At 54.4% G+C, this 26,427-nt stretch overlaps 9 protein-coding genes across 9 annotated transcripts; 5 read left to right on the forward strand and 4 right to left on the reverse strand.

Moving 5' to 3' along the window:
- Positions 1-231: 231 nt before the first annotated feature.
- On the forward strand, positions 232-1,167 carry BDP81DRAFT_332816 (AN1-like zinc finger protein; the record flags this gene model as incomplete). Its single annotated transcript, XM_060585621.1, has 1 exon — positions 232-1,167. The coding sequence occupies one exon, from the start codon at positions 232-234 to the stop codon at positions 1,165-1,167; it is 936 nt and encodes a 311-aa protein (XP_060439029.1).
- Positions 1,168-1,362: 195 nt separating this feature from the next.
- On the reverse strand, positions 1,363-2,281 carry BDP81DRAFT_332976 (mitochondrial 18 KDa protein-domain-containing protein; the record flags this gene model as incomplete). The annotated part of the gene is made up of 2 exons (XM_060585633.1): positions 1,363-2,047; positions 2,100-2,281. The coding sequence occupies 2 exons, from the start codon at positions 2,279-2,281 to the stop codon at positions 1,363-1,365; spliced, it is 867 nt and encodes a 288-aa protein (XP_060439030.1).
- A 531-nt stretch (positions 2,282-2,812) lies between these two features.
- On the forward strand, positions 2,813-3,188 carry BDP81DRAFT_399662 (uncharacterized protein; the record flags this gene model as incomplete). Its single annotated transcript, XM_060588600.1, has 3 exons — positions 2,813-2,860; positions 2,955-3,079; positions 3,143-3,188. The coding sequence occupies 3 exons, from the start codon at positions 2,813-2,815 to the stop codon at positions 3,186-3,188; spliced, it is 219 nt and encodes a 72-aa protein (XP_060439031.1).
- Positions 3,189-3,411: 223 nt separating this feature from the next.
- On the reverse strand, positions 3,412-4,278 carry BDP81DRAFT_333031 (uncharacterized protein; the record flags this gene model as incomplete). Its single annotated transcript, XM_060585641.1, has 3 exons — positions 3,412-3,699; positions 3,759-3,970; positions 4,026-4,278. 3 exons carry the CDS (start codon positions 4,276-4,278, stop codon positions 3,412-3,414), a joined length of 753 nt encoding a protein of 250 aa, XP_060439032.1.
- A 512-nt stretch (positions 4,279-4,790) lies between these two features.
- BDP81DRAFT_440082 (uncharacterized protein) lies at positions 4,791-6,448 on the forward strand. Its single transcript, XM_060591468.1, has 5 exons — positions 4,791-4,852; positions 4,924-4,974; positions 5,033-5,736; positions 5,797-5,996; positions 6,072-6,448. The coding sequence occupies exons 1-5, from the start codon at positions 4,802-4,804 to the stop codon at positions 6,197-6,199; spliced, it is 1,134 nt and encodes a 377-aa protein (XP_060439033.1). The 5' UTR covers positions 4,791-4,801; the 3' UTR covers positions 6,200-6,448.
- Positions 6,449-7,451: 1,003 nt separating this feature from the next.
- Positions 7,452-8,891, reverse strand: BDP81DRAFT_399665 (uncharacterized protein; the record flags this gene model as incomplete). Its single annotated transcript, XM_060588601.1, has 2 exons — positions 7,452-8,415; positions 8,509-8,891. 2 exons carry the CDS (start codon positions 8,889-8,891, stop codon positions 7,452-7,454), a joined length of 1,347 nt encoding a protein of 448 aa, XP_060439034.1.
- A 757-nt stretch (positions 8,892-9,648) lies between these two features.
- On the forward strand, positions 9,649-10,698 carry BDP81DRAFT_465545 (thymidylate synthase; the record flags this gene model as incomplete). Its single annotated transcript, XM_060594289.1, has 2 exons — positions 9,649-9,770; positions 9,828-10,698. 2 exons carry the CDS (start codon positions 9,649-9,651, stop codon positions 10,696-10,698), a joined length of 993 nt encoding a protein of 330 aa, XP_060439035.1.
- Positions 10,699-12,773: 2,075 nt separating this feature from the next.
- BDP81DRAFT_440088 (uncharacterized protein) lies at positions 12,774-13,327 on the forward strand. Its single transcript, XM_060591469.1, has one exon. The coding sequence runs from the start codon at positions 12,844-12,846 to the stop codon at positions 13,000-13,002; it is 159 nt and encodes a 52-aa protein (XP_060439036.1). The 5' UTR covers positions 12,774-12,843; the 3' UTR covers positions 13,003-13,327.
- Positions 13,328-14,602: 1,275 nt separating this feature from the next.
- BDP81DRAFT_454744 (scd2/ral3) lies at positions 14,603-16,674 on the reverse strand (the record flags this gene model as incomplete). The annotated part of the gene is made up of 3 exons (XM_060592982.1): positions 14,603-15,511; positions 15,575-16,354; positions 16,516-16,674. 3 exons carry the CDS (start codon positions 16,672-16,674, stop codon positions 14,603-14,605), a joined length of 1,848 nt encoding a protein of 615 aa, XP_060439037.1.
- Between the last annotated feature and the right edge of the window lie 9,753 nt (positions 16,675-26,427).

A 26,427-nucleotide genomic window follows, 5' to 3' on the forward strand; every position in this document is an offset into this window, starting at 1 on the left:
AGCGACCCGTGGATTGAGTCAACTTAACTGAGCGAAACCCGCCAACTGGCGCCTTCCAGACCCTTCCGCCGCCATTTCTCATCAACCCGACATCGCCCTCTCCGATACTGCCACCCTCAGCCTCGTGCCACCCGCTGCGCCTTCACTGAGGTCTACGCAAGCTCACACCTGTCCCCGACGACTGTTGAATATTATAGATAAATAGAGAGAAAAGCCAAACACGTCATCGCAATGGCATCCTCATCCACCCCCGAAGAGACGAGCTACGTCAAGATGGACGAATCCAAAGACGGCTTCGACGAGACCCTCGTCGGCAAGCACTGCGAATACGAATACTGCAACCAGCTCGACTTCCTCCCCTTCTTCTGCCAAAGCTGCAAACACACCTTTTGCCTCGACCACCGATCCGAAACCACACACAAGTGCGCCAACGCTGGCGCCTGGGCACAACGCCGGCGACAGGCGGAGCTCGCGAAACCTTCCTACGGCCAAGGCCGCCAACTGCGCGACACCGTCACCCAGAAGCCCTGCGCATCACCGACCTGCAAGACCACCATCGGTACCTCGCTGGTGACCGGCGTCCACTGCCCGGGTTGTAATCGCGACTACTGCCTCAAGCATCGTCTGAAGGAGGACCACGACTGCAAGAAACTCGTTCCGCTCGGCGCGCGGCCAGGATCACAGATTGACGTCGCGGCGCGGACGAAGAGCGCATTCGACAAGCTCAAGGCCTGGGGAAGTGCAAAGAAGGAACAAGCTGGCAGGGCACTACCGAAACCGAAACCCACATCCGCGTCTGCGCGCCTGATAGCCGTGAACAGCCTCAAGAAGACGGCAAAGGGCGACGATAAGCTGGCGCAAGAGAAGAGAGTCTACCTTTACGTCGAAGCAGAAGCGGCAACCGCAAAAGCAAAGTTTCCCAAGGGCGAGTTCTTCTTCTCCAAGGACTGGGTGGTGGGTAGGGTCCTGGACGAAGCCGCGAAGCGGTTACAAGTGGAGAACCTCAACAACCGATCGTCGAATGAGCAGGACAAGCTACGGGTGTTCCACGTGGAGGGAGGACGACTTCTGGAGTTCAACGAAAAGGTAGGAGCTTCGCTGGTTAGCGGCAACACCGTCGTCCTGCTCCGTGGCGTTGGGCCGCCGCCTGACCTCATGGAGGTTTAGCGAATGATGATGACTTGATAAATATGTTCATAGTGGCATTTTCCGTATATACCCTCAATTACAACACCACACGCCGCCAAATAAAGGCTGTGTCAATCGCTTTCCTTCGTGCCATGTTCCTTTAATTGGAGATTTCCTTCATGCGCCGAGTCTAATCCCATTGAGTTGTGATCCGAATCATTTCAAACGCCACGTCTACAGTTCCTTTTCCTTCGGCCTCTTCGCCAATAGGTCTTCACGACCGGTGGCTGGTGCATTGCCAACAAACTCCTTGCCACCATACGACTCAAAGCCCTTGTGGAAGATCCACTCCACAGCGTTCTCGACCGGCTCGTCGAAAAGGCTGGGCAAGAAGGGTACGACAGCAAGGCCGAGACCAATCGGGCCCCAGGTCCTTATTTTCGTATTCTTTGCGTTCTTGAGGGCTCGGCCAGAGTACCTCACGACGCTGTGAATGGTGAAAGCCGGGAGACCCATACTGGCAATGCTCTGGAAGATGCCTCGCTGGATCATGACTGTCCTGTAGTCGTCCAGCGGCGCAACCTTGCCACCCGGGACCACTTCGTTGGGGTGCGTCGCATCTGACACGGCATCCGGCAGTCCCGTGATCTTTGCTTGCCGCGCTGTAAGCTGAAGGTGCGGGTTGAGGACACGCTGGTTAGCCCAGTATGCCTTGTAGCCCTCGTAACTGACGTCGCCGAGGATGTAGAGCCATGATATTCCGTAGGCAGTGCGGACGAGACCGGGATGCGCGACGGGCCGGAAGGATTCGCCAATATCAGAGGTGTAGGCGACGTATCGGTGAGCCGACATCATGATGGTGCGGATGCGCGTCACATAGGCGGCGTAACGGACGTTGGACTCGGTGGACTCGGGCGCACTGTCGCAAGTCAACTCAGCATTCTAGTTCTGTCGCAACGGTCGGCACTCACTACCCGTCCACCAGCTCGTCGAAGAAGTTGTCCTCTCGATCCGACTTGTCGACTATCTTCTGCAACGCCGCCGGCAACTTCTTTTGTGCCGGCAGCTTGTTGGGGTCGAATGTCTTGGCGCCATCTTCCTTTGGCGACTCTTTCGGTTGTTCTGGTGTCTTGTCTTGGCTTCTTCCCCACATGTTGTATACTTTTGGTGTTGATGTACGGATTACTTCGTCTGAATCTGAGCTATTACCACCCAAGTTCTCTTTTGGGGGCGTTGACAGCTTTATGTGTGCATGGATGGCGGTTGTGCTAGGGGAGGGGAGCCTAATGGCCAAGGGGAATTCGCCCTGCGCCAGCGCGCGCCGGAAACGCCCGCGGCATGAATCTTCTGATGTCGGTTGTGACGTCGGCTGCTGCTTGGTTCAGAAAGGTGCATCGGGAGCTTGAGCCACCGGAGTCACTTGCATAAACTTATCCGTCTGTGGCGCAGCAGCAGTACGGGGTCACATGTCGGTGGCTGGAGATCCCCGCTCTCCCGATACTGGCCAGAGGCTCAGAGCTGAACGAGGTGGCCTGATATTCCAGGCACTCTATTCTCTAGCTTCCGAACGAATTTCGAGCTCCGAGTATCGACATCCACGACGAATCTCATCCAACTCCAATTGCCTCCACCCCATCGAACCAATTCACCCCCGAAGGCTCGCAAACCCCCTAATACCGCCAAAATGGTTCAGATGTACACTATTGCCGGCCGCCAGATTGGCTCCCACTACGTATGTCGCTATCCCGAGAGCGCGCCTTCGCTCCCTGCAACTCCCGAACCCGGCCCCCGAGCATGCAAAGGCTAACCTCTCTCTCTACGCGTAGCTGGCCATGGGCGTCCTCGCGACCCTCTTCGGCGGCGCTTTCTACGGCACCAGCGGCAGCAAGCCCAAAGCCACTGCCGCTCCCCCCATCAACGCATCCAGCTCCGACGAGGCCGACTTCATCAAGTGCGTCATTTCCCCTGGATGGACAGGAATTCACCCCCCATTTGCTGACGAGGAGACAAACAGGAAGTTCTTGGACAGCGCGGACAAGGACGAGAAGGCGAAACACTAGACGGGCGATATCCGGGCGAGTCAGTGGTCTCTTTTTGCGACTAGTGTATTCATAGAGGGCTTGGTTGATGGGAATGAAGACATTTTCTGACCAGCAAAACACACGACGACGACGTGTACCGCGAAGGTGACTCGAAGTCGATATCAATACGCATTTTTTCACGATCTTTATCCAGCGGCAGTAGCTTGGACGCAAGATGGATGATTCAATTGATAGGAGAGGATTACCAGGGGACCAATCTGAAATCGCCGTCTTCAAACTCCCAAAACGTTCCCGAGGCAATGGTGCCCCTTTCTGGTTCTAACAATCGTACAAAGACTTCTGCTCCATCCACCGGCTCTTTGGAGCCGCGAAACCCGTTGAAAGCTGTCTTGCAGTGCCCGGGGCTAGTTGCCCAGAAAACGATCTTATCATCCGTCGTCCTTCTCTCCTCGGCCAGATGGAGTTGCAGGGTGAGCATATTCAACGCAGCTTTTGCCATGCAATAGTTGATAGATGCCGCCGGTGGAAGCTGTGTGTTCTGTGAGACAGGCTTGCTACTGTGAAGAGTTGGGAGTGATGTGTGCCTACCTCCCCATTCGCTGTTCTTGTCATGCTGCCTCGAGCACTCGAGGTCATGATGACTCGAGGATATTCGGATTTGCGAAGAAGCGGAAGGAACGCTTGAGTGACGATGAGATTTGAGGTGACACAGTTTGCGAGCACGGAGTTGGTTGCGGACCGAACATCGGAAAGGTCGAGTGATTCGGGAGCGGTGACTCTGGCGGCATTGTTGATCAGAACTGATGCTGTGAGTAAGGTGCTCGGATTGTATTGAGAAGACAGTTGGTATCCCACCATCTAATTTCCCATACTTCTCTTGAACGATGGCAGCAGCGGCGACAATGCTGGCATCATCCTCAATATCAAAAGGGACTACATCTAGAGCTTGTTTGATGTCGATGTCTCTCCATTTGCGGACCGCTTCTTCGCCAGACTCATGTGTGCGACATCCGACGAGGATGGCGGAGTTGCCAACTCGACCGGCGATCGCCTGGACGATGCCAAACCCAATTCCTCTATTCGCGCCAGTGACAAGAATGATAGCCATAGTGACTGCACTGGAATACAAGATGCTTGGCATCTGAATCCTTGCAACAGACTCTATGAATGATTTTATATCATTGCGCAGTGCTTTACAGTGTATCTCGCCATGAGTTGATCGCCGGACTTAGTTAATCGTACGGCCATAAACCCGATGTTGGCGTCGGGACGGCGGAGCAGGTTGTGTAAGCCCGATTCGGCGCCAGTAAACTCTATCCACATGATCCGCGCCGTTTCGGCCCCAGTCACGGCATTAATACCCCGTGCCGGAGCTCATGGCAAGCCGGTACATCTTAGACGCGGGACTGATTCGAACTTTTCACGCTACTTTTCAGCTCAAAGTAACAGAAATTTACTGTTAAGAAAGAAATGGCAAATTGTCGTCATTTTCAGGTGTTTGCCGTAAAGGTGCTTCCCGATCCAAATGGGTCCCTAGAGGTAATTTAGCTCTGCCGAGTAGTGTTGCTGATAATGCAACTTACCACAAACAACAACCAAGAAAATATGCGTGCAAACAGAGCATCTTCACCATGACAACAATTCAAGAGACTAACATTAAGTCCGTTGCGACTCCAGTTGAAGTGAGAAGATCTTCCTTTATGGCTCATCATTAGCGCCAATCACTCAGATCTAGATGTTAACCATCAAGTAGATAGGCGATCGTCTCAGTCCAACGCCAGCATCACGTCCAAATTCAAACAAGGTGAGCATCTCGACCCTCATTGACATCAACCCTACTCTACTAAAGTGGTGTTTCATAGGCGGGCATCTCAATCATCCAATACGACCCCGCTCTCGCCTCCATCATCGGCCCAAACCCAACTCACGCCCTCCTCCTCTCCTCGACAGAAACCTCCGCCAACGCCTTCTTCCACCGCGGATGCGTCTATGTCCCCTCCAGAAAAGAGCTATGGACGACCTCCGCGCCCCTAGCGGCAACTGACCCCACGCGGCCCCCCACAATCCTCATGTCAAAGGTCAAAGTGAAACCCAACCGGACAAACAACACCCTCGCCGTAGAATGGGCCAAGATGCGTCCGCCTCAAGACATGCCCATGCCTGCAGGCGGCTGTGTAGTCGGAGACGACGTCGCAGTATGGTGTTCCCAGGGGACAATGGCCTCGCAGACAGGCGGCGTGCTCCTGATGCCGGCGGGTAACCCCCCGCAGCGGGTGGTATCCGGCTACTACGGCCACGACTTCAACTCCCCGCACAGCGCCGCCGTCTCGCCTCGGGACAACGGGATCTGGTTCACGGATCCGTGCTGCGGGCACGAGCAGGACTTTAGGGCTCGTCCTCAGTTGCCGCCGCAGGTGTATCGTTGTGATCCGAAGAGCGGGGAGGTGAGGGCCATGGCGGATGGGTTTAAGCGGCCGACTGGGATTGCGATTGATGAGGCATTTTCGACGGTGTATGTTGCGGATGCAGGTGGGGTGCGTGTTGATGGGAGTCTCGACTTGACTGAGTGAGTCCTTTGTTTCCCGCGTACTGGAGTGATTTCTCGACACTGACTGGATGTTTTGAGACCGCGGAGCATCTACGCTTTTGATATCGTGAAGCGAAGTGGTTCCGTGTTCCTGGCGAATAGGCGGCTTTTTGCCCTGGCTAGGAGGGGTGCTCCCATGCACCTCATGTGCGAGAACGGCTACGTGTGGGCGGCCTGCGGCGACGGCATCGAGATTTGGAGCCATGACGGTTCATTGCTTGGTGTGATTTCGGTTCCAGGCAAGTTTGACGAATCCCAATATGGAATTTGGGCTTATGTGCGCTGAACCTATACTAACGTGGCATGTTTGATAGGTGGTGTCATGAGCTTCTGTCGCGGGCCAGATGACACGGTCTTTATTTGCGCCGAGCAGAGGTTGTGGAGTCTCCAGCTTTTGGGTGATCGCAGTGACCATTCAGTTGCTAGCCCGGAGTTGATTTAAGATATAGTCGAGTGACCGTGACAACCGAGATCAGTTGTGGCTTTCGAAAGTCTTTATGATATTTACTCTTGCTTTCAAGGGGGTGAGGGAGATGTCGGAAGCATGGGTGTATAGTAGGCTCAAGAACTAGCGTGGAATGCATGTAGCGTCGTGAGACGACCTTTGATCCAGCCCGTAGTGCATTTGAATCAAGAGATGAGACTAGCACTTGACTGTGTGATAGTAGGCTGGGGGATGGGCAAGGCTCTGGATGTCTGTGGCTGCCTTTGAAAGTCGGCGTGGCCGAAGCAAAGTCTCAACATAACCCAAGTATGAGATTATTCCCTAGGTCTAAAGAAGCCTTTGAAAGCTAGACATGTTGAAACTGGCCAAGCTACTTATTGAGTAACACAGCCATGGAAATGGTAGTATTACACAGGTGTGTGAGCCCGCCAGCCCGGTTAATCGCGTTCTGCCATCGTTATACGTTTACCCTTGAACATCCGCCTCATGCTATGGACAAAACATGGATTGGACTGCTGATCAGACAACACAACAAGGCGGCGGCTGGGAGATTGTGCTTCCTAGGCGCAGTTGAAGATTGATATGCATGCGATGGCATAATCTGATTTACTTTGAGGAACTTATTCTCAGCCCTATCCCCAGTTTTGCTCAAATAGGATTGAATTTGATGAGACTGCCCCTGAACAAATCCACTTTGACGAGAGAATCCAGTGCAGGCGTTCACCTGACGGGAGTGCCCATGTAAACCAATAAGGCTCGTCCTGAACGATTATCAAAGTTGGATTCGGAGGTGTTGAACACTTGAATGGATTGTATGAGTTGGTGCTCGGTAACTACGTAGAAGTGAGGGGGACAGGTGTCAACGTCTGAGATGATAGGTGACTCCCTAGTTGTCATGAGGTATCTTCTCATTGCAATGGATTCCAAATTCCTTGACTCTGGTATAGAAAGTGAGTTATGTTTCCGTTTATACCTATCGTGTTAGTGTCCTAACTTAATATCCTAAATGGAATGGGACCTTGCACTATGAACCTCAGGAAACATGTTGAATTAGTACAGATCAGATGGCGTCGGCCAAGCATTTGTTTACACTGATAGTGAACGAATGTGACGAAGAAACAATGGATGAGAAGACCCACAGGTCGCAAGATCACGATGGGTCACTGGCCTTGACGGCCGTGAGTAATCAAGTTCAAAGGCTTGGGAATATTGTTTCAACAGTGACTACCTTCGTCCGTATATAAGTACTCTAAAAGCCTCCTTGCCCAGTCGTATCTAGCCGTCTACACACACCAAACTCTTGCAACATCTGTCCAACGACAACCATGCCCCCTATCGCAGGAGTAAAGCAAATCGCCGCGCCAGTTATGACATATAGATAGAACGAAGTCTCGATGATGCGAAAATACTTCGCAACCAACCAGTCTATCGCCCGCTGCATGAAAGTCGCCCTATCAAGAGCATACGCTATCGCGTCGTTGGCACGAATCTTGTAGACGCCATGTATCTCGGAGGGAAACACCGTGAGCATCCTGATGACCGGGCCCATGACGATGCCAAAGATGAGCCAACTGAGGATCCATACTTGCTGGTAGATGTTGCTGTGTCCAGGGCTAAATCCAGTCACGCCCGCGACGAGAATGGCTGGAACCAGAAGAAGTACCGTCGTGACGGCAAAGTACGATGCATGAGCCGCTTGAGAAGGCCAGAACGTCCGCAACGGCTCCTTGATGCTGTCAAGATCGACGCTGGCAACCATCCCGGAGAACCTGCCCCCCAACCTCTTCGCCTTGTCGAGATCGGGGGTATGTACAAGGTAAATACAGTTATACTCCGGCGTAACAAGCAACGCAATCAAGTTGACCAGAGACATGAACGCATACGGCGCCACAGTCACCCCAAAGGCAGCATACCCATACCTCTGAAGCTGGTCGCCCTGCGTGCGGTAGACGGTCGTCACGCCCCACGCGGCTTGCCCCAGGGCAAATAAGGCCTTGGGGATGTTGTACGTGCTGCCCAGCTGGATGTTGGAGCGATCGAGGTACGCGGCCCCCGACCCTGGAGGCGGCATCAACGGCGTACCGACGGGCACCTCGACCAAGATGAAGCCCTTGGGCAGGACACAGGTCCCGTGGATGGTCCGGGAAGAATGTACCCAACGGCCGGCGCCGCGAAAGCGAGACCGATACCATGAGGGGGTGGGAATATCGTACCTTTTAGCATGAACAAAGTTAGTCACAGGAAAACATGCCTAGTGATTTGAAATGCTGCAATACTCTAAATCAGGAGTATGTTGACACACTTACCAGCTTCGCGCCCTCTCAAAGTTCATCCGCCTCAACGACCTTTCAATCCACGAGACCTTGGACCTTTCTGTCTCGTCGACGACCATGCACAGCGCGCCGGCCCTGATGGCCCGGCTGAGCTCGTCGCGCCTAACTGTGCCGGCGTGGGAGAGCAGCCAGCGTGCGGCGCGCAGGGAGCCGGTGCTGGGTAAGAACAGGGCCGTCAGGACGGTGAAGCAGGTCTCGAGGATGGACTCGCCGGGCCGGCTGGGGAGGGTGAGGGCGTGGACAAAGTAGTTTGTTGCGTAGAATATGACAAAGTCGGTCCAGATGGGAGGCGTGCAGATGAGTCTTGGGTCGCCGTGGTTGACGGTTCCCGGTGGGACGGTGATGGTGATGTTCATCGTTCGGACCTGGGGTTTGGTGTTATTCCAGAGGCATGTCCTTGGAAGGGCAACTTTGGCAAGCTGCTTGGTGTGAGAGGATACCTCGAAGGAAACGAAGAGGCGTATGACGAGTGGATGGAGGGGTTGAATCCCGGGGCACCGCGGTCCCGTAGACAGACAGTCTACGCTGCTTGACAAGAAAGCCCAGCTTTCTCAGAGACGACTCGTAGATTCAAAGCCTTTGCTGAATATGTGAACTCTGTAAGTCGATAGAACTCAGCAGTCCGTATATCGTGTAAGTCCGTCACACCAGGCAGTGACCTGTAATGGGAGAAGAGAAAACCACATCATCACCGAGTAAGTCTCAAGCAAATGGACATGACAAAATCCCGAATTCCCATCACACATGAACGTCAGGGGCGAATAGGAAAGATCCGACGGCTGAGTCTACCGAGATGATGTTGAAACGACTTCTCAGCTCAGACTGGTCGGATTGTATGTTCCTATTCGCCAAAAGTTCAGCAGAGATGGAACAAGCTCCGGCGCATAGAGACGCTGCAGCCAGCAAGACCCTTGCTCTCGGCAGGGCTTATCTTATCAGTTGCGAGCCCCTTAGTCAGCAGAGTGCACTTTAATGAGACGCGTCAAGACGCGTCTTCCGCGGGGCATTCCATTTCGTAGGAGACATCTCAATCTGAAGAATCTCCAGAAACTTGCTTTCTTTCCCCATACCTTGGACGCAACAATGGCACCTGCAGCTGTTGAATCCGCAAACATGTCTGTTCCCGAGAACCCTAAGAAGCAGAATGTCGCTGCCCCCGCCAAGCGCCATGAGGAATACCAGTACCTCGATCTTGTTCGCGAGATCCTCGACGAAGGGGAGCACCGTCCGGACAGGTAAGAATAAGAAAGCAAGCACAAGCGCCTATGACCATGGGTTGACAAAAACAACAGAACTGGCACCGGCACCTACTCAATCTTCGCCCCTCCTCCCCTCAAGTTCTCCCTCAACAAGGACGGCGAGCCCCTCCTCCCCCTCCTCACAACGAAGCGTGTCTTCCTCCGCGCAGTCATCGCCGAACTCTTGTGGTTCGTCGAGGGCAACACATCATCGCTCGCCCTGAGCGAAGCAGGCGTCAAGATCTGGGACGGCAACGGATCGCGCGAGTTCCTCGACAGCGTCGGCCTCTCACACCGCGAAGTCGGCGACCTCGGTCCCGTCTACGGCTTCCAATGGCGCCACTTTGGCGCCGAGTACGTCGACTCCGAGACGGATTACACGGGCCAAGGCGTTGACCAACTGGCCGAGGTCATCCACAAGCTCAAGACGAACCCCTACGATCGCCGCATCCTCCTCAGCGCGTGGAACCCAGCGGACCTGAAGAAGATGGCCCTCCCGCCGTGCCACATGTTTGCGCAGTTCTACGTCTCGTACCCGCGCGGCCGCGGCACCGCCACGCCCGCAAACGGAGAGGAGCAGACGAAGCCAAAGGGCCACCTGCACTGCCAGCTGTACCAGCGGTCCTGCGACATGGGACTCGGCGTGCCCTTCAACATTGCCAGCTACGCGCTCCTGACGCACATGATTGCGCGGGCGTGCGACCTGGTGCCGGGGAGCCTCACGCACGTCATGGGCGACGCGCACGTCTACGCGGACCACGTGGACGCGCTCAAGGTGCAGCTGGAGCGCGAGCCGAGAGACTTCCCCATGCTGGAGATCAACAACAGGGAGCCGGGGTGCAGCATTGACGGGTGGAAGGTTGAGGATTTTATGGTCAAGGGGTATGAGCCGCATAAGACGATTGCCATGAAGATGTCTGTGTGAGAGCGACGAGGCCTATGCGTCGCAGCGGGGGGGGGAATTTCAGTTCTTTGATTTTGTTTAATCTGGAGGGGGTCCTGATTTTTTGGCTCTTTGGTTGGCTCGGCATTGGGAGTTGGGATTGGGACTTGCATTAATGAAGTGCGACACACCCTCAACATGTGGCATGAATATGAGGGAGGAGCAATCAGCATTAGGGAAAAGTACGGATAGCATCTTTTCTTACATAGATAGACTTGACAATTGACATTGGATGGCGAGCTTGCTTGGTTTGCATTGCCCTTGACAAAAGGAAATAGTCATGATACGTGTTTCTTAAGCGTGAAGTACACAATAAAATGACCTTTGGATCATCAACTTCGTTTACTGGCATTACGCCGAATGCATGTCCGATGTCAACAGAGTGATCCAATTGCAAAACGGATATGAAACTTATCCGTAAATGACAGCTGCGAATTGATGCAACCCACGCAGAGAAGCTTGGACCAGGCACCCCGAGAGTCCGGGCGCCTGAAGTCCACGGAAGGTTGGAGAGCAATGGAGGGAGGGCCATTGTGGTACCGGGGTACGGAGTACTTGTAGTTGCAGCTCATTGGATGCATAAACAAGTGACATGCAACCTTGGCGGAACTGGTGGGTTGGCTGAATAAGCCGTGCAACACTCGCAATTCGTACGGCCCTCGCTTCGCTTTGCAGCTAAACACTTGCGCTTTCCCACATTTTCCCTCTCCCAGCTTGCTCCCTCCTCTTCCTTAACCAAAACTCCCCCCCCCTCCCCCCTTCCACCACTTCGTAAACGGATACAACGATTCTTCTAAACTACACGACGACACACCCCGACCACTCGGCCCCCCCTCCACCCGATTAAACATCCTCCCCCCCGCGTCTTGCACATATTCACATTACCTCAATACACGGGCTTTGTTGCGAGGACCTAAACCCCCGTTCGTCGCAAATCGCGGTTCCGGTAGTGGTGGACGCGCGCGTCGAGGCATCGGGAGGATAGTCACCAAAACGGAAGAGGAGCGAGAAAAAAAAAAGAAGTCTTTTTCGTCCACCATGTCGGACCACGACCACACCCAAGACGCACACCACGACGCCGCCCACGAACTCCACCACGCTTCCCAACAACCCGACGTCCTCCCCGGCGGCCCGGACCCGGACGTCACCGGCAGCCCCGTCGGCGGCACCCCCAAGGAGCGTCACTCCCTCACCCTCGACCAACGACGAGCCCTTCGCCGCTGGGCTAACGCCCAGACGATCCGCCCCAGCCACAAGGCCTGCATCGACTGGTTCTACGCCCAGTACGGCCAGCACATCTCCCAGTCCACCGTCTCCCACTCCCTCAGCCCCAAATACTCCCGCCTCGATGGCGACAACCCCCAGCTGAGCGGCAGCCGCCTGCGCTTCGGCAACTGGCCCGACGTCGAGAAGCTCGTCCTGCGATGGTACCAACAGGTCCAGGCCACCGGCCGCCACCCGACCAACGAAGAGCTCGGCGAAAAGGCAAAAGCAATCTTCACCGCCCTGCCGCGCTATAAAGACGAGACGCCCCCCGAGTTCTCCCCCGGTTGGATCCACCGCTTCAAGAAGCGCTACGGCCTGCTCATACGCCGCCAGCGCCGCCACGGCGACGGCGGCATCAACCCGGCCGAAGACATCGCCTACCTCGCAGACTGCGTGCCCCGCCTCATGGCCCTCTCCGCCGAAACCTCCCCCGCCGCCATCCGCGAAGCCATCCTCCGCGCCCTCGGCGTCGAAGCGAGCCTCCAAGTCTGCGCCCTCGTCCGCGATGAGGTCCTGCGCCGCTTGAGCGCCGGCGGGCCCGCGACGACGACGAATCCAATGTCCCCCACCTCGGGCATCCAACATACCCCCGACCCCCACAGCGCCGACACAAGCCTCGTCGGCCCGCCGCCGCCGCCGCCCCCGCCACCGGGAAGCGACACGCCCATGTACGGCGACGAGGACCCGGACATTGTCCTCCAGAACGCGCTGCGCCAGCTGCAGCAGGAGGAAGCCGAAGCCGAGGCCACGGCGGCCGCGGCGAGAGAGGAGCGCGAGCAGCGGGAGCGCGCGCAGGGGACTGCTGCTGCGGCGCTCGCGACGCCCGCCGTGCAGAGGGTCGTGTCTGCGTCGAACCGGTTTATGCCGTCTACGCCGGAGCTGAACCTGACGCCTATTAAGAATGATGATCCGGTCTCGGCGAACGAGAGGCCGCTACGGTGCCCGTTTTGCGTGAATCAGCGGATGCTTAGGACGATTAAGGAGGCTGTTGAGCATATGTCTACGCATGTTGTGGTCTAGGGCCACTTAATCGCAGAAGACTGGGAAGGGTATGATGGGGGTTGGCAAAAGGGGAGCGGAGTGATTATTGAACGAAAACCCAAAATCCCCTGGCGAGCGATACTTAGGAGTTGGTAATCCAATATTTCGGTTGAGTATCGACATACCTTTGGAGGATAATAGTAGGCGATGGACCAATCACCACTTTCACAAAACAAAAAAAGCTTTTTGCTATCGGATAGGGGAATAGGAAGGTTTCGAGGTATCAAGGGGGAAAACCCCCCAAGTCACGTTGCGCGTGTGTAGTGTGTATATATATATGCATAAGTGTTAGGGCCGGGGGAGGGCGCTGCTACTTCAACCTAGGTATTATCACAAGGTACCTTGATAATGAATCCTATGAACGTCAAAGTCTAGCAGCCGTTTATCAACCTGCCGTCTGTCTATATATATCTCGCCACTTGTCCCATCCTGAATCAGTCATCACGACAAACAAGAAAGCAACAAGCTCGGCCCTCCTATAACAGGGAAAGCCTAGAAAGATCCGAGGAGACTCTTACCAGCCTCAGGTGTAACGATGCAAGGATGTTTTTACAAAGACGGAAGACGGGACGCGAACCCGGGACCCATGGGTGCGGGAACAATTCAGAAACCAGGTGACTATTCCCGGCTACGATACGGGTCTTGGTGATGGAATGAGGTGGTGTTGTTTATTATAGAGGCAAACGAGGGATGGGTGAGGGTTGGAATGCGCCAGAGACGGACGGCTGGGCTGTGATGTGTACTCACTTGTGGGGCAAGGTGAGGTTTAAGGAAGGATGGGGAGTCGTCTACACGCCATCGGCTCGTGCACATCGTCAGCATCCTCACGTTTGAGAAAGAACTCGTTGAACAGGCTCGTCTTGATTCATCTCTGGCTAAAATACGGGTTATAGGGCCCATCCCTTGCCCGTCTGTCCGAACCTCATCCGCATTCGTCCTAACGTTCGTTCGCTCATCATCAGAGGGGCTCCCCTGAACCGATCTTTTCCCCCGTGCACTATGCGCGAGGAATCATGATCAGACCGCCCAAGGGAAATCCTGTTGAGAAAGGGCCTCATGCTAAAATAAAAATTGTGACGGCTCAAGTCAGCCGTCTGACCAATAAACGCCCGCCAATATCCTCTCTCCGTGGTCCTCGTGGTGGAAACAAATCCGTCTTGCGTCTTTTTGAGAAACTCTTGGACAGACGTAAACCCTCGAGGGCTGTATCAATAGTTCTTTTTCCCCATCATCAACGTCAATAACCATCAAAAAGAAAATCGTAAGTGGGGGCCCCTGTCGAGGGCCAAAGAAGTGTAAAAAAAAAAAAAAAAAAAAAGGAGCGTAGCCGCTTGTGCGAAGGAGAGTCGATCCACTGGCGCATCATGGTCGTATATCGAGTCCAGCTACTAGGAGAAAACAATATAGAAGTGAAAATCAGCCATCGCCTGTGTAATAAGACAGTAGATAGCAACGCGTCGCGTGCGCTGGGAATCATAAAGTGAGAATGCAATGGCGGGTGGGGTATGCTTTTGTCTCTCAAGTAGTCGCGAAAACCATCCAGGAAAAAAGTCCGAGCCGAATAGCACCTTGTTGAGCCTTAGACCTGCTCGACATAGAGAAGGAGCTTCTCGTTCCTTTGCAACGCGTAGTCGAGGTCGTTGTCGCTCATGAGGTTCGGCTTGTCGCCAGTGGGTTCGTCCTTGTAGAAAAGCTGGATCTCTTCGCCAACGGGGATTTTGAGTCTGTCCACAATCTTGTCGTACAGCTGCTGGAATGAAATGTCTGTTGCAACTCGGATTGCAATAAGATCGCCGTTAAAGTAGAGCTTGATCTTCATGGCTTGAACTTGACCTTGGCCGATGGCAGGTGAAGGCTGCGACTGCGAAATAGACGATGGCTGCCGGTTCATTCCGGGCTGACCCATTGCTCGTTGTTGAGCACCGTAGCCATTGCCGTTCAGATTATTCTTGGACGATTGTCGTGAAGCCGCATCTGCTGGTGATTCGTTCGATGAAGGCTGCGAGCCGCCCGATAGTCGGTATTCGTCGTTCGGCGCATTAGGATCGATTTCGTAGTCGCCTTCCCTAGGAGCGAAGAATTGCTTCACAAGGGTACACCTTGCGATGTAGGCTGGCTGCGCGAGGAGGTTCTTGACGTAGGCATCCAGGTTGTGTAGCCGGCCTTCCGTGATCTGGTCTGTGACGTAGTTTACCGGACCAGGCATGTAGGGAAGTGTGCGCTTTTGCGTGCCGGTGTTTCCTGCCTCGGCGGGGAATTCGGTGAGCAAGGCAATCTGGAAGTCATAGAAGTCTTCGTAATATCTGGACAATTCCCAGTGACGGCCATCCTCCAGCACTGCTTCAATGACGAACCAGTACTTGTCTTCCGCAAAGCAGTATCTCGGAATGCGGGCTGAGATGGGAGCATAGAGCTGCGAGGCTGGTTTGGCGTAGGGGCTCGGTTGGGCAGCTTGTTGAGAGTTGCGTGATTGCTGGTAACCAGCTTGCTGTTGCTGTGTCACGAGCGTTAGCTTCAAGGATTGCAAGAGAGATGACGAGGAGAAACATACATGGCTGGCACCGTTCTGTGAACTGGTGCGCCCGCCGCCTTGTTGAAGACTCATGCGTTCCATTCCTTGCTCGATGGAGCCGCCCTGTTGCGGTTGACCATTGTCGAACTTGCCCAGTGTGATGCTGCTGTTCTTGTAGTCGGCCGCCATCTTCTTCCATTCCTCAACCTTGGGAATGCCGGCCTTCTTGATGGCTCCGGAGGCGTCTCCAACGGCGGTATCCGTCGCCATATCGCGTATTTCGACAAAAGATACGGGTATCAAGCCTGGTCCTCCTAGTCTGCCGATAGGCTTGGCGACAAACCACTCGGGGTTGGATTGAGCAATGACGATGATGGCCTCGCCAGCCTTGGCCTCCAGCTCGTCGGCGCGCTCCGCCACAAAGTCGTACATGACGATACCGTAAACCATCGCGCCGGACCTGCTGCCGGACCTGGACATACGCTGCGTCGGCTGAGTTGCGGGTGGTGACTGCATTGCGCCGGGGGGCGGCGCAGTCTCGGCATAGCCGGAGTCGTGATCGGGGTTCTTGGAAATTGTCGGAGACATGGTTGGCGGTCGGGGCATAGCACCGTCAGACTGGCCACTATCTCTTTCGGTTCGGCCTAATGCTTGGAAAAAGGCTACAGGTACGAGACCGCGGGCGTCAGGCAGTGCTGGGTTGCAGGCTTCGTACCAGTCGGGGTCGTTCTCTCTGCCGATGACGTGGAAGAAGTCGCCGCGCGAAAAGCTCAACTCTTGGTTGGACTGAGCTTCATAGTCGTATAGGGCTCGGATAACCTGGTATGTGGGTTCCAGCGGTCAGCAAAGATGCGATTACGCAGGGCAGTTGTCAGCGTCCCCCCCACCATACGCATATTGCGTACGCGCGTGGTGGAGGCCCAGGCGCATGGGGCAGCAACAGCAACAGCATGGGGATTGAGGCTTCTATCAGCACGTACCTTCTTTGGGGGGACAATAGCAACAGCAGACTTCGGGGCAATGTTGACTTTGGCATTGTCCTTTTCGCCCTTGATGGACCGACGGAGGGCCTGCATGAGGTAAGGTACTGTCAGTAAGTGATCGGAAAACCGATTTCTGGACATTGATTCGCGATTCATCGTGGGTATGAGCATGGGCGCATGCGGGGTTGCTCATATACGGCGGAAAGTGGGAGAGAATGAAGGGAGCGCAAAATGTCGCAAGAGGGCTGAGGGCAGAGAGAGGTACTGAAAGGCAGAAACAGAGAGCGCATGCAAGATTGTGCACCAGTTTCTTTTTGGTGAGGATGTGAAGTTGTGAGGAGGAATTCACAAGAGCACAAAGTGGTGTTTGTGTTTGGTATTGGTGGTGGTGACATGCGCGCACGACTGGGTTTCTGGAAAGAGGGAGAGAACAGTTGATAGGGGTGGGAAGGGGCGGAAGAAGATGGGAATGCGGATGCAGGAGAAAGAGGCAGAGAGGATTGCACAACAGCAGGTACCAGGAGGGTGGAGGATGACGAACCTTCATCTTGTGTGACGCTCCCTCGCTTTGGGGAGGAGAGGACAGCTGCAGATTCTGGCAAGAATAAAATGCGATGTTGCTTGCGAAAAGGAAGTTGAAGTGGGAGTGGTGACGGGGGGCCCTGTTGCACCACGGGAAAGTACGAAGTGGTAAGGTACTGACTGATGTAAGGCAGGTAGGTGCAGGTCAGGTCGAGAGAGGGAAGATAGGGATGGATAATGGGTGGGATATGCTCTCCTTCGGCCAGGCAAGGCAGGTAAGGCAAGGCGTGATTGGGCGCAAAGCAGGGGGTATTGGTATTCGTAGGGGAGGGGTGGGCGTGGATTGCGTGGATCAGTGTGCAACTATAAGCGACACTGCGACAGGAGGAAAGATCCAATGTCGATGATGGTTGAAGGTGCAGCAAGTGCAAGTATTTGGTGTTGCAGTTGCAGTTGCAGTTTGTGTGTACGGAGTATACCAGGCGGGCTTCTTTCCAAAGAGATGAAGGAGGAAGGTCCGGTGTTGTTAGGTTGGGGTTGAGTTGAGTGTTGTTCCTTCCAACGATGGCTTGTTTTCTTTTTTTTTCCCTTTTTTTTTCTTCCCTTTCGACGGAGGGAAGGAGAGAAGGGGGGGAAATTGATTGATTGATTGGGACTGGTTAGGTTACCGGGACCAGGCTGATGCCAGTGCGAACGGGAAGGAAGGAGGGGCGATGATGACTGGGTCGCACTTTCCCTCGGATTGCGTTCCTTACTTGAGTCGTGGGGGAGGTGCGGTTGGTAGGTACGAAGTGGTGGAAGGTGGTGGTAGACTGGTGGTTCTTGCCGTGGACCGTTGGGCTTTCTCTTGAAAAGGAAAGCGACGGGCTGAGAAATGGTGCGGCAGGTGGAATGTGGAAAAATCGACGGGTAAAAGTCGTTCCTTCTTGTTCTTTATCCTCCCAAGATCTTCTTGTTCGATGTCGTCGATGTCGCGGCCTCGGTGTTTGGCTTAGCTTTCCTTTCCTTGCCTTTCCTTTCTCTCTCTCTCTCTCTCTCTCTCTCTCTCTCTCTCTCTCCCTCTCTCTCTCTCTTTCTCTTTTTTTTTTTTTTTTTTTTTTTTAAACTTTTTTACACAGCTCCTTTCTGCTCTGTCCGTGCCGACTTTCGGATCTTTCTCTTGTCTGCCCGTTTGTGTGTCTCTCTCCAATACGCTTTTACCACGCGATCAGTTTCAACAACGTCCTTCCGAATTGTCCGCTTCGTTTTTTCCCCCTCTTCTTACTTCACACGGAGTAAAATAAGAAAAGAAAGTCGTGTTCACTGGATATTGGGCTGGCGCAGTACTTCGTGGGATTGTCTCCCCTCTGCTTTCTTATTCGGACTCGGAAGACGGCTGGATCTCTCTCTCTTTCTCAGCCTCCGAAACAAGGTGACCCGCGACTCAACTCGGGCTACACGGTACTCGGCGGGGTCGCAGGGGTCGGATGTGAGGTTGGCAGATGCACAACTTCTCGTCGTTCCTCGATCAATGACTGTCGTCCAAGGTCCCAAAGTTGAACTCTTCGAATACTCGACCAAGTGCAAAGATTACGCTGGACTTCGGCGTGCGGCGGACTTGCTGCGAGCGACCTGGAGGGTTAAGGGGAGGTGAGGGAAACGACTCAAGAGAAAGCGGCGCGGACGGGCGAGGGTAGAAAAGGCTCGTTCGCCCAACCAAGCATCTGCCCAAGGTGCCTGGGTACCCCGTACTCACTACCACCTACTTTACTCAACTTACATTACGGAGCGCTGCGGCACACACACACACACACCACACTCCAACGCCCGGGATGGACTTCCAAGGTCCAAATCCCACCAGACCAGACGAATCGAGGGGGAGACGGTTGGAGAGGGCTTGACTGGTGGGACTCGCCGACGAGGGTACGCCGACACCCCGGTCTGTACCCGTCTGTCCAGTCTGCCCACTGGGCGTGGGTGGGTAAATTGCGCTAGGGTTACGGGTGGGTGTCCTGCCCTCCAACGAGGGTGTCAACTTGCAGATTGCTATGGATGGTGGCATGCGTCTCGCCACGGGAGTATGTGGGCAGTGGTCCTCGTGCCTGTCTGTCACCTTGTGTGCCGCGCCGCCTGCCTATTGCATGCTCTGCTGCCAGGGCTGTGCGAGACATTGCTAGGTACTAATAATTAACAGTGCTTCACGCTCATGGATGCCATCAACAGGAGAGAGATGTTTCTTCTCCAAACTTCGTCTACATTTACTTCAGCTTTTGGCGCACCAAGTCTCCGGCAACCGTCACTCGGCACTACACTTGCACCATCACAGCTAGAACAGCAGCCACCGTCAGAAATCGCTCCGTCTGGTAACGCAGCAACAGCAAGCTCGGGAGGCACCCGGTGACAGCTGACTGACAGGCCAGTCCGAAGACATGAAGGCGGACGCCCATGAGCACGGAGACTAAACCATCTTACGTACGGACCGGGCATTGCGCGAAACCACAGCGGGCGTGGTGGTCCAGCAGCAGCAACCCTCAGATGGAAAGCTTAATTCACCCCCCAAAGTCTTCCATGGAGATAGCATTCGGGAACCCGTCACAATAGCCAATCCCACACCGTACAGTCCTCCTCCCACTCAACGGAACCATGGAGAACCAGCTCTCGGTACAGTGGACGTCCAGTCGTCCACGCCCGATGGGTGGCTTTGGTCGCCGCATTCCTGGTGCGGCATAGTCATTTCAGGGCCCAGGGACTAGCAGCTCGAGTGCCAGTCGCATCTTGCAGCTGCATGTCTCGCCCTCCTGCTCCCCAAGCCTCATGCTGGTGGCAGCCACCGGCCCTGAGCCGAAGTACGATGCCTTGGACGACAGCGTGAAGGATTGCGACAAGCCAGCTGTATCAGCACAAGACTCGATCCGCAGTGCCTATGACGACGGCACTGAAATTCGTTCGAGGGCGCTAGAGCAGCTAGCAATGGAGATAGAAGACGGCTACCAGTCAGCGATCATGGCTACTCTCCTTCGACGACCAGCTAGAATCCTCCTTCATTTTCAGCTCTCGTCCAAGACGCCCTCAATTAGCGTATCGCAGTCAGCTTTCCAATAGTCTTGTCCTTCTCTATAGCTACCGCAAGAAAGGCTGAAGCTGTTCAACCAGCCAATCTGTCGCAGCAGTCGACATCACATAGCGAGAAGCCGGGCGGTTGGGCCGCTTACCATCAATACCTACTACCTATTGCCAGTGCCATGCCCTGGACCCCATGCCCCGAGGGCATCCTCCCCCGCGGTTGCTCAGCCTTTGCCACTATCTTCCTGGGCGCGCACATGGCAAAACCTCCACTCAAACACAGACCTTTTTTTGGATTTTCACCAACACCCCTCATCGAGTCGGATTGAGCTTTGCACGCCCCCATGCGAAACATCAGTTTCCAACCAATAGCAAGAGCAAAGAGCTTTTGATACTTGCTTTTGCATGAACTGACCTCGCTTTCCAACAGCTTATCCCGTCTCTGGCAGAGTTGATTGAGCTCCCCCGGATGGCAGTGCGACGCAGGGGACTGGTCAAGAGACGGAACTCATGGCGGCATCTTATCGATTAACGCAAAGACTCCTTCGCTCCCTTGTGATCCCGAGCAATGCAGGAAGAAGGGGTAACCTGTGCCCCCCATATATCGGCCACACTCTAGCAGAGTTCTTCCTTCTTCTCAATCAGGGACAGCTCACTTGAACAAATGCCTCTTGGTTAGGACCCCTGTACGCGGCGGGCCCGGACGGTAATTATCTCTTTGGGACCCATTGAGTTCCAGCCTAATAACTTCAACGGCCTGGACGCCACTTCGGCCTCAACCCAACCTACGGTCGAACCCTGCCACACGGATCTTTCCCCGGCCACCAGGCCGAGACAACACGGCTTATCCGTTACCTTAGACTTCGCCGGTATAATGTGAGGTTGCGGCGTCTATCCGTACGGCCCGTCTACGTTGCGATTAGTGTCGTTGAAAGAGCTGTATCCGTACCTCTACGGCTCGGCGGTGGACTTGTAAGTCTTGCGCAGACCACGACGTTGTCACAGATCTCGTCAGTTGCCATGCGGCTTCCGGGCGGCCTGGAACGCCGGGGATGACGCAGCATATCCCACCAAAAGGTGCTAGCATGCAATTGCATAGCAAATATCCCGACGTTTATTACAAGGGTCTCGTGGATCCAGTGCGATCCACGCCAAGCTGGCATCGCGAATCTTTTTGATATCGTCTGTTAATACTGGTCATGCGGACACCGTCAGGTCAATATGGACACTGGCACCCATTCGAATTCTTATGCGCGTCTAGCCCTTCTCACACTGGCCTCCACCGTCGAGACGGCTCAAAACCTAATCGACTTTTTGTCTGAACGACATGGCGATCTCGCCCTACCGTTGGAGGTTCAAAGCCTGCGGAGTACGGATACACTGGTCTTCACACTAGCAAAATGCGCTTGCGAGGATTCAAAAGTCTGGGCCGGGCCAGAAAACACCTTAGCCAATTGATCAGCAAAGAATGGAGGACCAGCTTACGCGCCGACGCGTCGGTTCAGGTTGGAGCAAATTGGCGCGCGCATCCACAAAAACAGACTTGCAGCCATCATCAACCAGCAATGTCGAATCGCATTTCGCCATCGCCGAAGTGCATTTTCTTTCGTTGATGCCGCAAGAATTCCGGGCCTTTCTGCGAACTACATGTCAGGGCCAACGGCGTTGGACCTTGCATGCACGCTGCCCATGCACGCCTCATCAGAATGACTTCATCTACCGAGTTCCCTGGCGCCGCTGCTCTTCCCAATCCGTCCCAGGTTTCCGACGCCTCGAATAGATTACTACCTTCTCCATTCCCCCACCCATGGTGCTCTTGATGGCGCCTTGGTCTTATATAGGTCCAAGGTGCGCTAAATGGCTGGTGCAGAGAAACCCCGCCAACGACCCGTTTCAGTGGGACGGTTCAGGAACGATATCCCGGCCCATTCTTGGCCTTTTCGCTGACTGACGGATGTGGCAGGGCTGGAGAGGAGCTGTATGCTTTTTATCCGCATCCTTCTGCCGCTGCTGTCGATCGCTAGCGGCGTTCTGTACCTCATCCACGGAACGCGGCTGGCACTCGAGATAGACGCGGATCGAGTTGACATTGCAGGGGCTCATTTGGGATTACCAAGCCTACGGTACGGATACTCTGCACCGCAACTTGCGCCGGCCCCAGTACACCAATGCTTGGTATCCCCAACAGTGGCATATGAAAGCACTTTAATGGGCATGACGTAGGCCGGAACATTGGCAGCAGAGCCGTGCTTTCTACCGACCCCATGACACCATGTTATCCTCCGTTCTCATGCGTATCGATACACAGTTGACCAAGTTGGCCTGAGACTACCTTAGCTGTCATCGTTTCCAGAAGCTTCGCAGCTCCACAGCTCCCTGGAAATCGCATCTGCAACAGCGCGTCGTACGTCCAGTGCCATCCATGGCATGCGAAACCCGCTGATGTCCAAGGAAGACAATGCGCCAGGAATATCAAGCCCGATAGCGAGACTCGCATTCCAAATACCCGGGGTCACGTTAACCCACACTTTCTCATCTGTCTTGGCTACCACTTTACTGAGCTTGCGGAGGCAAGGTCTAGCTTTAACCTCGTGCCGCAGTTGTGTTCGGATCCAGCCCGTCCCGTTCACGGGCACGACACAACTTGAAACTCGACGTCCCATGTCGCCTGAAACGGGGCAGAGAACGGCACCATCACCAATGAAAGGCCATGAAAATACACCCATTCTATGAGATTTCAAGTGCCTCCAGAGTTCCTAATAGGATGGAGAGGAACCCTGGCCCGTCCCTGGTTGATGATCTTCAAGTCAGGGTTGCCTCACATCGGGATGCCCTGGCCAAAAGTTGAGACCTGTCAGCCCCAATCGCGGGGTGAGGGATGGAAACGGAAGTGCTGGATCATCTTCTTGAGCATCAAATACATGGCGTTGTCCCCGAAAGCCCGATTTCAATGGCTTGTTGGGCCAAGACTCCAAACCCCTGTTGAGATGACGGGCGATCACTTACCATGACGATGTCTCCAGTCTGCTCCTGCTATCACGAGTCGTCGACTGCGCGAATAGTATCAGAGTGAACGGAGAGACTCAGTAGAAGAAACTGTGACGGTTCAAGCAACCAACCGTCGTCTCCGCAGCGCCTCAAAGAGCAATTTCGAAGAGACAGACTATACCTCTTCACTACCCATACCTACAACCTCGACATCAGGCCGAAACAACTACCAAAAGACAGCCCGGCATGGAAAGTCCCGTTCACACCATTCCGTAGCGCCGATCTTCCGCTGCCGACTCGCGGGCTCTAGCGAGGACACCAAGTGCCACTACCGTTCGGTGGTGGTCGAGTTTTGGTAGCGAACGGCTGACTTGGCGTAAGGGGAAGGGGTCTCTCGCATGGCCTTGGTCCACGATGCAACGCCAGACCACCAGTACGCGTCTTCCCTCGAAGGAGGCCCTTCTTCTTAGTCTTTGCCGGCCTTCATCGGAGTGGCAAACCGTGGCGGCCCTTCCCGCGGAACACTACTGTCCCCGGTTAAATCAGGTATTTTGGACTCGGATTCGGCAGACGGCAGACGGCCTGCGGGCCAATGACTTGTACGGACCAACGGCCTGCTCGTCCCGAAATAGCATACGCAGTCACTTTCGACGGCCGCGCATGGTATAAGGTAGCTAGGGTTACAGACAGCCCTCGCAACCCTGCTTTCAGTTCAAGAGGTCGCGGGGGTTCTAATGGCTTCAAAGAGCATGAACTCTTCAGCAAGCCTGGCATGCGACATGGGTCATGCGATCGATGTTATGTATCACCCGGAAAGGAAGCTGGTTTGTCGGCTGCACCCTCTATCACCGTACTCTGTTGCAGGTTATACGCGTGTGCGAGCATCCGGTGGGGGAGAGCTGCCGCCTTCTCGATGAGGATGTAAGCCAGTTTGATGATACTGATGCTCATCACCGGGTTTCTGGCGACGTCTTCCGCACGATTCCTATCATGAAAAAGGGAGGAAATGGCCTTGCAGGTTCTCTCCTCCCCCGGGAACACAGAGAGACACTGCGAGGTCTTGCAAAGTTGCCTTACACCACCAACAGGACCTACCTCGGCGTCACTAGTCTCTTCGTGGTGAAGCTTCACCGAAACTCAAAAACAGCGTTTGTCCCTTGCGCCCTAAAGCATCCTTCTCACCCTTTTGTTTTCATTCGAGCCCCCTGGCTCAAAAGCTTGCTCAAACGATGCTATAGCTTCTTAGCTTTTACCTTTTTCTTTTCCATGCAGGTAATGCCATCCATCCCCTCGATGTGCCTGACCATCTAAGCGCGGGATGGCAGACCCCGGACCCCGTGCGGGTTTGTGCGTTGCATCTTTAGTTTCTTTCGCACGTACGTGAAATGTCATATCGCGACGAGGGAATTTCTGCTTCGAGCTGTCTTCTTCGAACCAACGATGACCTGCAGGGGGAAAACCTCGAAGGCCCGAAGGGTGAGCTTGAAAAGATGGACGATAGGAGCAGAGTTTGGCTCATGGTTGGATAATGACAGCAACATGCCGCTCTGTTTCTATGAGCTTGAGCACGGCCGCTGCCCTTCCGCTCATCGTGTGAATAGCTCACGGTCTTTTCTTCTTCTTCTTATTCTCTTTTCGAACGGGAATAAGACGCCCGTGTTCGCCTGAATATCTACATCCCAAGTCGGATTAGTTTATCCCGTCTGCAGCTAGTTGGACTTGGAGATGTCTATGCGAGGGTCGATGGGTCTAGACAGTTGTGCAGGCGCTTGGTAGAGGTAAGTTAGATAAGGTGAGAGTGAGCAAGTGAGTAGGTAATCTGTCTTCTTCGGCCCTGGTCGGGCAGTCTTTTATGTGCATGCTCCGAGTCGAGGTTGAGGCTGGGGCTGAGGCTTGTTTGTCTCCCCTGCAGCGCAGTCCCATGAAGCTGGGTCTTTACACTCTAGAGAGTTTGATAGCTTTTTGTTCGTTAGCCTAGGTTGTGACTGGGAGGGATGTGCCAAGGTCTCATCGTCTTCTGGCTACGGAGCGTCACCGGAGACAGACGGTCGAGTTGTATCTGCCACAGAGCCCACTGCGGCGATTCACAGTTGCTTCTCGACCTCAAATTTTCGGTTCTGTTTCGACCACCGCATGGATGATTGCTGATCTTCTCCATTCGAAAACATTGCTTCACGGCGATGTATCGTACCTGGATATGTCGGCGTGTCGAGGGATATCTCAACAAGCCTCTCTCTCTCTCTCTCTCGTCTGGAATCCGCGCGGTGTAAGCCACTTCTCAAGGGGGAAGGGGATTCTCTCCTCATCCGTTTCTAGAAGCAATCTGTACAACGATGGACATTGTTTGGATCCTGCCCTCCCCCCCTCCCTCTTCTCTAATTGTGAATGATATGACAAGGTCCAGATACGTCGAGGCATGTAGTTTACCCAACTGAAAAGGAACTGCAACCGCGATGTTGACGGTGACGAGACCCTCCTGCAGTCCTCTCAGTGGTGTACAAAACCCATAATGGCAGTGCCGTCTCTTCGAGTCCGGTCCGGTACCCAAACCCGCAAATCATAACCGTATTTGTCCATTGAAACCACCCAGACATTGTTTCCAGGCACGACTCGATTTTCTCCAGATGCCTCCAATGAGACCCTGCTCGACATGTATGGAATGCAAGGCCGCGATACGTCCAGTCTTCTCCTAGCACCGGGGGTGCCACGATGGATCTCATGCTTGTGGCACCGACTGGGCATGGACGTCATCTACTTTCGCTACAGCCATACTTTGTCCGCTACTGCAGGTGGCATAGGGACCGAGGAAAAGATGGTTACTGCCATCAAGACGCATGAGAATCGCTTTGAAAGCAACCAACGAACGGGGCTTGAGAATCACATTGCACACCAGGTACGTAGCAAATGTATGGATTCCACAAGGTCTTAGTAGACCGGACTGCTGCCAGGCTGCATAAGGCAGCCTGCGACATATCCATTAAAGCTGAATGACGTATATGCAAACGTCCATAACAAACTCCAATCGCCATCTATCCCTTGTAGAGATAGATCCAATGAATTTTCCGCTCGAACGCCATCCTGCTGCCTCTGCGATTGCAGGGCGAACGGGTATCATGCCTAGAAAGCCCCCAGAGCCCAAGACTGGCACCAAGCCGGCAATATCGGTCGTCATCAGCGGTTGAGCCGCTGTTCTCCAAGCGTCGCACCCCTCGTCCAGCGCTGTCATTCATGAACGACTGAAGACGTTCTCGCTGCGTGGAGCTGTGCGTAAGCGTCAATGCCATCAGAGGGGGGCGGGCAGCGAGGTAAAAATCGATATTTCGTAAGCCCGTGACCAAAAACTGGTATTAGACGTCT

The sequence above is a fragment of the Colletotrichum phormii genome (assembly GCF_030913505.1).
Source record: "Colletotrichum phormii strain CBS 102054 chromosome Unknown BDP81scaffold_31, whole genome shotgun sequence".
Lineage (NCBI taxonomy): Eukaryota > Fungi > Ascomycota > Sordariomycetes > Glomerellales > Glomerellaceae > Colletotrichum > Colletotrichum phormii.

What these genes read in the sequence shown, in the direction of transcription:
- BDP81DRAFT_440082 (XM_060591468.1), top strand. Translation starts at nt 4,802, where the DNA reads ATGACAACAATTCAAGAGACTAACATTAAGTCCGTTGCGACTCCAGTT. An exon ending in CACGTCCAAATTCAAACAAG is followed by an intron (nt 4,975 to 5,032) that starts GTGAGCATCTCG and finishes GGTGTTTCATAG; the next exon opens with GCGGGCATCTCAATCATCCA. An exon ending in GGGAGTCTCGACTTGACTGA is followed by an intron (nt 5,737 to 5,796) that starts GTGAGTCCTTTG and finishes GGATGTTTTGAG; the next exon opens with ACCGCGGAGCATCTACGCTT.
- BDP81DRAFT_440088 (XM_060591469.1), top strand. Translation starts at nt 12,844, where the DNA reads ATGCCGTCTACGCCGGAGCTGAACCTGACGCCTATTAAGAATGATGAT.